This window comes from Silurus meridionalis, chromosome 24 (genome assembly GCF_014805685.1).
Source record: "Silurus meridionalis isolate SWU-2019-XX chromosome 24, ASM1480568v1, whole genome shotgun sequence".
Classification (NCBI taxonomy): domain Eukaryota; kingdom Metazoa; phylum Chordata; class Actinopteri; order Siluriformes; family Siluridae; genus Silurus; species Silurus meridionalis.
This window is the reverse complement of record NC_060907.1, coordinates 21,175,507-21,188,006: the sequence shown is the minus strand read 5'-3', so window position 1 is coordinate 21,188,006 and position 12,500 is coordinate 21,175,507. Positions and strand designations below refer to the sequence as shown.

The 12,500-nt window shown below is 43.1% G+C and overlaps 1 protein-coding gene across 4 annotated transcripts in view; it reads right to left on the bottom strand.

Annotated features, from left to right (window-relative positions):
* lratb.1 (lecithin retinol acyltransferase b, tandem duplicate 1) overlaps positions 1-12,500 on the bottom strand; it is a 56,922-nt gene that overhangs the window by 7,734 nt on the left and 36,688 nt on the right. For all 4 annotated transcript variants that reach the window (XR_006924148.1, XR_006924147.1, XR_006924149.1 and 1 more), the window contains exon 18: positions 12,305-12,428. Coding sequence is in view for 1 of the 4 variants with exons in the window: in XM_046837522.1 (XP_046693478.1) it covers positions 12,305-12,428 (124 nt within the window). In the remaining 3 variants the exon portion in view is untranslated. The remainder of the gene's footprint in view (positions 1-12,304; positions 12,429-12,500) is intronic.

The window sequence follows — 12,500 nt, the reverse complement described above, 5'->3', positions numbered from 1 at the left end:
ACACTATTACCCCTACACTGTTGCTCCCTACACTGTTACCCCTTACTCTATTATACCCTACACTATTACCCCTACACTGTGCCCTTACACTGTTACCCCTTACACTATTACCCCCACACTATTACCCTTACACTATTACCCCTACACTGTGCCCTACACTATTACCCCCACACTGTTGCCCTTACACTGTTGCCCCTACACTGTTGCCCCTACACTATTGCTCCCTACACTGTTACTCCTGCACTATTACCCCTACACTGTGCCCTGCACTATTACCACCCACACTATTACCCCTACACTATTACCCCTACACTATTACTCCTTAGACTATTACCCCTTACACTATTACCCCTACACTATTACCCCCTACACTATTACCCCTACACTATTACTCCCTACACTATTACTCCCTACACTATTACACCCTACACTATTACCCCCACACTATTACTCCCACACTATTACCCCCACACTATTACCCCTACACTATTACCCCCACACTATTACCCCTCACACTATTACCCCTACACTATTAACCCTTACACTATTACCCCCTACACTATTACTCCCACACCATTACTCCCTACACTATTACCCCTACACTATTACCCCTTACACTATTACCCCCACACTATTACCCCTACACTATTACCCCTACACTATTACTCCCTACACTATTACCACCTACACTATTACCCCTACACTATTACCCCTCACACTATTACCCCTACACTATTACACCCTACACTATCACCACCTACACCATCACCCCCTACATTATTACCCCTTACACTATTACTCCTACACTATTACCACCTACACTATTACCCCTTACACTATTACCCCCACACTATCACCACCTACACTATCACCACCTACACTATCACCCCTCACATTATTACCCCTACACTATTACCCCTACAATATTACCACCTACACTATTACTCCCTACACACTATTACCCCTTACACTATTACCACCCACACTATCACCCCTCACATTATTACCCCTACACTATTACCCCTACACTATTACCCCTACACTATTACCCCTTACACTATTACCCCTACACTATTACCCCTTACACTATTACCCCTACACTATTACCCCTTACACTATTACTCCCTACACTATTACTCCCTACACTATTACTCCCACACTATTACCCCTTACACTATTACCCCTACACTATTACCACCTACACTATTACCCCTTACACTATTACCCCCACACTATTACCCCCACACTATTACCCCCACACTATTACTCCCAGACTATTACCCTTACACTATTACCCCTACACTATTACCCCTACACTATTACCCCTTACACCATTACCCCCTACACTATTAACCCTTACACTATTACCCCTCACACTATTACCCCTACACTATTACCCCTACACTATTACCACCTTCACTATTACACCCCACACTATTACCCCTACACTATTACCACCACACTATTACCCTTACACTATTACCCCTACACACTAATTTAATTGCACTATTGCCCTTACACTATTACCCCTTACAGTATTACACCCTACACCATTACCACCTGCACCATTACCCCCTACACTGTGCCCTTACACTGTTACCCCTGCACTATTGCCCCTACACTGTTACCCCTTACACTGTTGCTCCTACACTGTTGCCACCTGCACTATTGCCACCTGCACTGTTACCACCTACACTGTTACCCCTTACACTATTGCTCCCTACACTATTACCACCTGCACTATTACCCCTACACTATTACCACCTGCACTGTTACCCTTGCACTATTGCCCCCTACACTGTTGCCCTACACTATCACCACCTGCACTGTCACCACCTGCACTATCACCCCTACACTATTGCCCCTGCACTGTTGCCCTGCACTATTACCCCCACACTATTACCCTTACACTGTTACCACCTGCACTGTTACACCCTACAATATTACCACCTGCACTGTTACACTCTGCACTATTACCCCTACACTATTACCCTTACACTGTTACCACCTGCACTGTCACATCCTGCACTGTTACCCTTACACTGTTACCACCTGCACTGTTGCCACCTACATTGTTACATCCTGCACTGTTACCACCTGCACTGTTACCCCTTACACTGTTACACCCTACACTGTTACCACCTTCACTGTTACCCCTACACTGTACCCCTACACTATTACGCCCTACACTGTTACCCTTGCACTGTTACCCTTGCACTGTTACCCCTACACTATTACCACCTTCACTGTTACACCCTACACTATTACCCCTACACTATTACCCCCACACTATTACCCCTACACTATTGCCTTACACTGTGCCCTACACACTAATTTAATTACACTATTACCCTTACACTGTTGCCCTTACAGTATTACACCCTACACCATTACCACCTACACCATTACCCCCTACACTATTACCCCTTACACTGTTACCCCTACACTATTACCCCTTACACTATTACTCCTACACTATTACCACCTGCACTATTACACCCTACACTATTACCACCTACACTATTGCCTTACACTATTACTCCTACACTGTTGCTCCTGCACTGTTACCCCTTACACTATTGCCCCTACACTATTACCACCTGCACTATTGCCCTTGCTTTGTTATGCCCTGCACTATTACCCCTACACTATTGCCCCTACACTGTGCCCTACACTATTACTCCCAGACTATTGCCCTTGCACTGTTACCCCTACACTGTGCCCTACACTGTTACCCTTGCACTGTTACCCCTACACTGTTACACCCTACACTGTTACCCTTGCACTATTACCCCTTGCACTGTTACCCCTACACTGTTACCACCTTCACTATTACACCCTACACTATTACCCCTACACTGTGCCCCGCACACTATTACCCCTTACACTATTGCCCCTACACACTAATTTAATTACACTATTACCCCTTACACTGTTGCCCTTACAGTATTACACCCTACACCATTACCACCTACACCATTACCCCCTACACTATTGCCTTACACTATTACCCCTACACTATTGCCCTTGCACTGTTGCTCCTACACTGTTACCACCTGCACTATTACACCCTGCACTGTTACCACCTGCACTGTTACCCCTGCACTGTTACACCCTGCACTGTTGCACCCTACACTGTTACCACCTACACTATTACCCCTTACACTATTACCCCTACACTGTTACCCCTACACTATCACCACCTGCACTATCACCCCTACACTATTACCCCTGCACTGTTACCCCTACACTATTACGCCTACAATATTACAACCTACACTGTTACACCCTACAATGTTACCACCTGCACTGTCATCCTGCACTATTACCCTGCACTGTTGCCCTTACACTGTTACCACCTGCACTATCACATCCTGCACTGTTACCCTTACACTGTTACCACCTGCACTGTTGCCACCTACATTGTTACATCCTGCACTGTACCACCTGCACTGTTACCCTTACACTATTACACCCTACACTGTTACCACCTTCACTGTTACCCCTACTGTTACCCCTGCACTATCACCACCTGCACTATTGCCCCTACACTATCACCACCTGCACTATTACCCCTACACTGTACCCCTACACTATTGCCACCTGCACTGTACACTCTGCACTATTACACCCTACACTGTACCCTTACGGTGTTACCACCTGCACTGTCATCCTGCACTGTTACCCTTACACTATTACCACCTGCACTATCACATCCTGCACTGTTACCCTTGCACTATTACCCCTACACTGTTACCACCTGCACTATTACACCCTACACTATTGCCACCTGCACTGTACCCTTACACTGTTACCACCTACACTATTACACCCTACACTGTTACCACCTACACTATTACCCCCACACTATTACCCCTACACTATTGCACCCTACACTATTACCACCTGCACTATCACCACCTGCACTATCACCACCCACACTATCACCCCTACATTATTACCCCTACATTGTTGTCCCTACACTGTACACCCCTACAATATTACAGCCTACACTATTACACCCTACAATGTTACCACCTACACTGTTGCACTCTGCACTGTACACCTACACTGTACCCTTACACTATTACCACCTGCACTGTCACATCCTGCACTATTACCCTTACACTGTACCACCTACACTGTTACCACCTGCACTGTTACCCTTACACTGTTACACCCTACACTATTACCCCTACACTATTGCCCCTACACTATTACTCCCTACACTATTACTCCTTACACTATTACCACCTACACTGTTACACCCTACACTGTACCCTTACACTGTACCACCTACACTGTTACCCCTACACTATTGCCCCTACACTGTTACCCCTACACTGTTACCCCTACACTGTTACCCCTACACTGTGCCCCTACGGTATTACCACCTACATTATTACATCCTACACTATTACCACCTACACTGTACCCTTACACTGTTACCACCTACACCATTACCCCTTACACTGTACACCCTACACTATTACCACCTTTACTATTACACCCTACACTATCACCCCTACACTATCACCACCTACACTATTACCCCTACACTATTACCCCTACAATATTACCACCTACACTGTTACACCCTACAACATGGGTGGCCAACCAGTCAGAGACCGAGAGCCACATTTTGACTGTGTTACCGCAAAGAGCCACATCATACACATGGGCACACATGAACATCACCCATCCCTTCCTCTTACACACACACACACACACACACACACACACACACACACACACACACACACACACACACACCTCTGCTCAGCCAGATTTATTGTAAATGTCACACACCAACATAATGACAGAAATTGACTCCTACAGTTCTAAGACCACAGGACAGTCATTTTCAACAATGAACATTGTGTGCACTGTCTCACACACAAACTCTGTTTAACCAAGTCCACAAACAAAAATATAATAATTTACAATAGCGTTTTTCTTTTACTATGCATGTTACTTAGTGGGACTTTTGGCATTCCTTGCCTTGAACAATCCCTTCAAATCTGCCTCGTATTCAGTTGTTGCCACTCGAAGCAATTCTTTCACATGTTTCAGTCAGAACAGATCGATGTTTTGATTTCACATGTTTCAGGGTAGAAAACACAGACTTTGTGTTTTTTTTATGTGCGTGTTCACTTCGCTTGAGTTCAATACGGTATTTTCGTCAAATGCGCATGTGCGTGAGATGAATATACCGCAGGGTGGGCAATTAATTTTTTACAAGGGGCCACATGAGAAAGCTGATTTGTTTTAGAGGGCCACACCAACGATAATATTTTAGGGATGCACCGAAATGAAAATTCAATTCAAAAGGCAATGAAATCCATAATTTTTTGTGTTATGCCTTTTGCCTCGGCACCATCACTGGAAAACTTTCCTGCCTTTTCAAAAACGTCCTCTACAGACGGAGTGCGCATGCTCGGATTGACTTTACTTTTCTGCGCTGCGTTCTTCTCATATTTAGAATGACGATCGGGATGTTTGGATTGCAGGTGATAAATTAAACCCAGCTTGGAGAGACTCTTTGCAGATACACCCCCTCTTGAAATTTCAGCATTGCATGTTTTGCAAATCGCTCTCCGCACACCGCAGACATGTTGCTCTTATCCAGATAACCGTGTGCTGCTGCGCTTTTTTATTGCGTCATTACAATTGTGTTTCTGCCGTGTTGTTTCGGTGATTTAGGTATTTCCGAAAATTCTGGGTGCATCCATGTAATTTATGATTGGCCTCATGCCAAGGTCTGATATACCGCAAAGTTTCTCAGTAGGGGCAAGCTCATTTAAGTCTTAAAAATACCGTATTGAACTTAAGCAAAGCGAACACGCACATTAAAAATCAAACACACAAAACTTGAAGGAACATAAGAGCCGCATAAAACCAGCCAAAGAGCCGCATGCGGCTCGGCCACCCCTGCCCTACAATATTACCACCTACACTATTACACCCTACACTATTACCCCCTACATTATTACCCCCTACATTATTACCCCCTACACTACTACCTCCTACACGATCACCACCTACACTATTACCCCCTACATTATTACCCCCTACACTATTACACTCTACACTATTACCCCTTACACTATTACCACCTACACTGTTACCCCTACACCATTACCCCCTACACTGTACCCTTACACTATTACCCCCTGCACTATTACCACCTACACTATTACCCCTTACACTGTACCACCTACACTATTACACCCTACACTATTACCCCTTACACTGTTACCCCTACATTATTACATCCTACACTATTACCACCTACACTATTACCACCTACACTATTACCCCTTACACTATTACACCCTACACTATTACCACCTTCACTATTACACCCTACACTATTACCCCCTACACTATCACCACCTACACTATTACCACCCACACTATCACATCCTACACTATTACACCTACACTATTGCCCTTACACTATTACCACCTACACTATTAGCCCTTACACTATTACCACCTCACACTATTACCCTTACACTGTACCCCTACACTATTGCCACCTACACTATTAACACCTACATTATTACATCCTACACTATTACCACTTACACTATTACACCCTACACTATTACCACCTTCACTATTACCCCCTACACTATCACCACCTACACTACTACCTCCTACACGATCACCACCACACTATTACACCCACACTATTACCCCCTACACTATTACACCCTACACTATTACACCCTACACTATTGCCCCTACACTATTACCACCTACATATTACCACCTACACTATTACCACCCACACCATCACCACCTACACTATTACCCCCTACACCATTACCCCCTTACACTATTACCACCTACACTATTACACTCTACACTGTACACTCTACACTATTACACTCTACACTATTACACCCTACACCATTACACCCTACACCATTACCACCTACACTATTACACCTCACACTATTACCACTCACACTATTACCCCTACACTATCACCACCTGCACTGTTACACCTACACTGTCACCACCTACACTATTACAGCCTACACTATTACCACCTACATTATTACCCCCTACACTGTTACACCCTACACTATTACCACCTACACTATTACACCTACAATATTACCACCTACACTATTACACTCTACACTATTACACCCTACACTATTACCCTTACACTATTACCACCTACACTATTACCCTTACACTATTACCACCTACACTATTACACCCTACACTATTACCCTTACACTATTACCCCTACATTATTACATCCTACACTATTACCACCTACACTATTACCACCTACACTATTACCCTTACACTATTACACCCTACACTATTACCACCTTCACTATTACACCTTACACTATTACCCCCTACACTATTACCACCTACACTATTAACACCTACATTATTACATCCCACACTATTACCCTTACACTATTACCACCTACACTATTACCCTTACACTATTACACCCTACACTATTACCACCTTCACTATTACACCCTACACTATTACCCCCTACACTATCACCACCTACACTATTACCACCTACACTATCACATCCTACACTATTACCCCTTACACTATTACCACCTACACTATTAGCCCTTACACTATTACCACCTACACTATTACCCCTTACACTATTACCCCTACACTATTACCACCTACACTATTAACACCTACATTATTACATCCTGCACTATTACCACCACACTATTACACCCTACACTATTACCACCTTCACTATTACCCCCACACTATCACCACCTACACCATTACCCCCTACACTATCACCACCTGCACTATTACCCCTACATTATTACCCCTACACTATTACCCCTCACACTATTACCACCTACACTGTTACCCTTACAATATTACCCCTACACTATTACCCCTACAATATTACCACCTACACTACTACCTCCCACACGATCACCACCTACACTATTACCCCTACACTATTACCCCTACACTATTACCCCACAATATTACCACCTACACTACTACCTCCCATACGATCACCACCTGCACTATTACACCCTACACTATTACCCCCTACACTATTACCACCTACACTATTACCACCTACACTATTACACTCTACACTATTACACTCTGCACTATTACACCCTACACTATTAACACCTACACTATTACCACCACACTATTAACACCTACACTATTACATCCTACACTATTACCACTTACACTATTACACCCTACACTATTACCCCTCACACTATCACCACCTACACTATTACACCTACACTATCACCACCTACACTATTACAACCTACACTATTACCACCTACATTATTACCCCCTACACTATTACACCCTACAATATTACCACCTACACTATTACACCCTACAATATTACCACCTACACTATTACACTCTACACTATTACACCCTACACTATTACCCCTTACATTATTACCACCTACACTATCACATCCTACACTATTACCCTTACACTATTACCCCTACACTATTACACCCTACACTATTACCACCTACACTATTACCCCTTACACTATTACCACCTACACTATTACCCCTTACACTATTATACCCTACACTATTACACCCTACACTATTACCCCTTACATTATTACCCCTTAAACTATTCCCCTACACTATTAACACTACACTGTTACCCCTACACTATTACCCTTACACTATTACACCCTACACTATTACCCCTTACACTATTACACCCTACACTATTACACCCTACACTATTACCCCCTACACTATTACCCCTACACTATTACCCCTACACTATTACCCCTACACTATTACCACCTACACTACTACCTCCCACACGATCACCACCTGCACTATTACCCTTACACTATTACCCCTACACTATTGCCCCTACACTATTACACCCTACACTATTACACCCTACACTGTTACCACTTACACTATTACCACCTACACTATTACCCCTACACTATTACACCCCACACTATTACCCCTTACACTATTACATCCTACACTATTACCCCTTACACTATTACACCCTACACTATTACCCTTACACTATTACCCTTACACTATTGCCCCTACACTATTACCACCTTCACTGTTACACCCTACACTATTACCCCTATACTATTGCCCTTACACTGTGCCCTACACTAATATCATTACACTATTACCCCTTACACTATTACCCCTTACACTTACACCCTACACCATTACCACCTACACTGTACCCTTACACTATAACCACTACACTATAACCACCTACACTATTACCCCCACACTATTACCCTTACACTATTATACCCTACACTATTACCAACTACACTATTACCCCTTACACTATTACACCCTACACTATTACACCCTACACCATTACCCCTTACACTATTAACACTACACTATTAACACTACACTGTTACCCATTTTACACTACACTATTACACCTACACTATTACCCTTACACTATTACCACTACACTATAACCACCTACACTATTACCCCTTACACTATTACACCCTACACTATTACCACTACACTATTACCCCTTACACTATTACCACTTACACTGTTACACCCTACACAATTACCACTACACTGTTACCCTTACACTGTACCCCTACAATGTACCACCTACACTGTGCCCTTACACTGTTACCACTTACACTATTACACCCTACACAATTACCACTACACTATTACCCCTTACACTATTACCCCTACACTATTAACACTACACTGTTACCCATTTCACACTACACTATTAACCCTACACTCTTACCACTACACTATTACCACCTACACCAGACATGGGCAAACTACGGCCCGCAGGCCACACACGGCCCGTTGGTTGTATTAATCCGGCCCGCCGAACGTGACCATTTTATAAGCTGAGCTTATCAAAAAAAAAAGAAAAGTGGATAGTGAGCACTGAGTGTTTAAAACGGAGTGGATAACAAAATATTTTTTCACTGAAGTCCGATCAAAGGCTGTATGCCTAATATGCCAAGAATCTTTTGCGGTTTTTAAAGAGTACAATATTAGCCGTTACTTTGCTACGAAGCATGCCAATTACGCTAGAAAGCAGTCAACGCAGGAACAGGCGGCTACGGCTCAGAGGTTGGCAGCTAATTTACAGACTCAGCAACATTTTTTTTACCGGCAAACATTGATTCAAGAGTCGAGTACCAAGGCAAGTTTTTTGCTGGCATTCAAATTAGCAAAAGCAAGCAAGCCTTTCTCCGAAGGCGAGTTTTTAAAAGAATGTATGGTAGAGACGGCAGGTGTCTTGTGTCCGGAGAGCCAAGGCAAGTTTAAAAAACTCAGTTTGTCACGCAGAACTGTGACTCGCCGTGTGGAACTGATTGACGGAGATATAGCCAGCCAAATAAAGAAAAAAGCAGAGTCATTTAAGTTATATTCACTAGCACTGGATAAAAGCACCGACTTAAAAGACACTGCTCTGATCCTAACTTTCATCTGAGGGATTAATGATAGTTTTGAGATAACGGAAGAGTTTTTGAGCATGGAGTCCCAGAAGGGAACAACTCGGGGAGAGGATTTATATAACACGGTGTCTGCTGCCATCGAGAGACATAAACTACCTTGGAGTAAACTTGCCAATGTCACAACGGATGGATTACCAAAAAACGTTGGGCTGCTAAAAAGAATCCAGGATAAAGTAACAGAGGAAAACCCTGAGCAGGATGTTATTTTCCTTCACTGCATCATCCATCAGGAATCGCTTTGCACGTCTATATTGCAGCTTAATCATGTCGTGAATCCAGTCGTAAAACCCGTCAACTTTATACGCGCACGGGGACTTCAGCATCGTCAGTTCATCAAGTTTCTCGAGGAAACTGATGCGGATCATCAGGAGTTGCTGTACCACTCTCGTGTCTGCTGGTTGAGTTTGGGCAAAGTGCTTCAACGAGTGTGGGACCTGAAAGAGGAGATTGGCGCATTTTCGGAGTCGGTGGGGAAATCTGACGAATTTCCTGAGCTAAGCAACAAATCTACAGGGGAAAGATCAGTTTGTGCACGACATGTACAAACATGTTACAGCCTGCAAATCTAAGCAACTTTATTCTTCACACAAATTGCAAACACATCTTTCACTCATTTCGCCACACTCGGCACGCAGAAAGAGGCGACGCGAAACGCAAAGAAATACAGCAAATTACTGGATGACCTGCACGAAGAATTCAGCCGTCGCTTCTCTGACTTTAAAAACATTGAAAAGTCACTTCAACTGGTGTCCTGTCCCCTGTCACAAGACCCTGAAACTGCGCCACAAGAAGTGCAATTGGAACTGATCGATCTTCAGTCTGACTCTGTCTTAAAGGAGAAGTTCAGTTCCCTTAAACTGAATGACTTTTATGCTTCACTTAATAAAGCCATGTTTCCAATCCTCCGGAAGATGGCACAGAAGATGCTGACTTTGTTTGGTTCAACCTACGTATGTGAGCAGACATTCAGCGTCATGAATATCAACAAAGCCCCTCACAGATCCAGATTAACTGACCAACACCTCGGACCTATTCTGAGAATTGCCACAACAAAACTTACTCCAGACTTTGATGAACTAGCAAAACAAGGAGTTCAAGAACACTGTTCCTACTGAAACTGAATTCGAGGTTTTTCTGCTGTGTTTTGATGCACTGGTAAAATAAAAAAGATCAACAAGTTGTTGATCTTTTGGCACTTGATAAATGAAACTGAATTTGTATTTTTCAGCTGTGTTTATTCAACTGAAATATAATAAATTAATTATTAATTTAATTAATGCATTTGAACAACAATTTGTACAATGAGCCTTGCATATTCATGCTTTGCTACATGTTACCAAATCTCTCTCTCTCTCTCTCTCTCTCTCTCTCTCTATATATATATATCTGTCAAATTTTAGTACCCATTGGGGCCCGTAAGTTAAAAAGTTTGCCCACCCCTGACCTACACTATTACCCAATACACTTTTACCCCTACACCATTAACACCTATACTATTACCCATTAAACTATTACCCCTATACTATTAACCCTTACAGGAGTATATTATTTATTTTTTTTTTTTCTTACATCACTTCATCCCAGTAAACATGAGCTCCATAATGGTCTCTGCTCATGCTATCTTTAATTCGTTCCATCCATTCTGTTCTTCTGATGAAACTCTTTATTCTCAGGACACTGTGAGTGAAGTGTGCGTGTGAAGTATGAGGAAATTAGGAGACACCGGGAGAAGTCCACTTCACTGTGGACAATCTAAAGTAGAGCTCTGAGTTCGTTCCTCTTACCGGCTCACTGAGGGAACATCTCCACCATCCTTCTTAATCAGGTGCTGAAAAAAGTTCTCCACCACTTCAGCAGTCAGAAACCTCTTCAGGTACGGAAAGTAAAGTGGGTGTCTCGCTATAACTCCTGAAACACATTCACACACAGCTCAGTGTTTACTCCAGCACTCCACTGTCTCCACACCCAAACACACACACA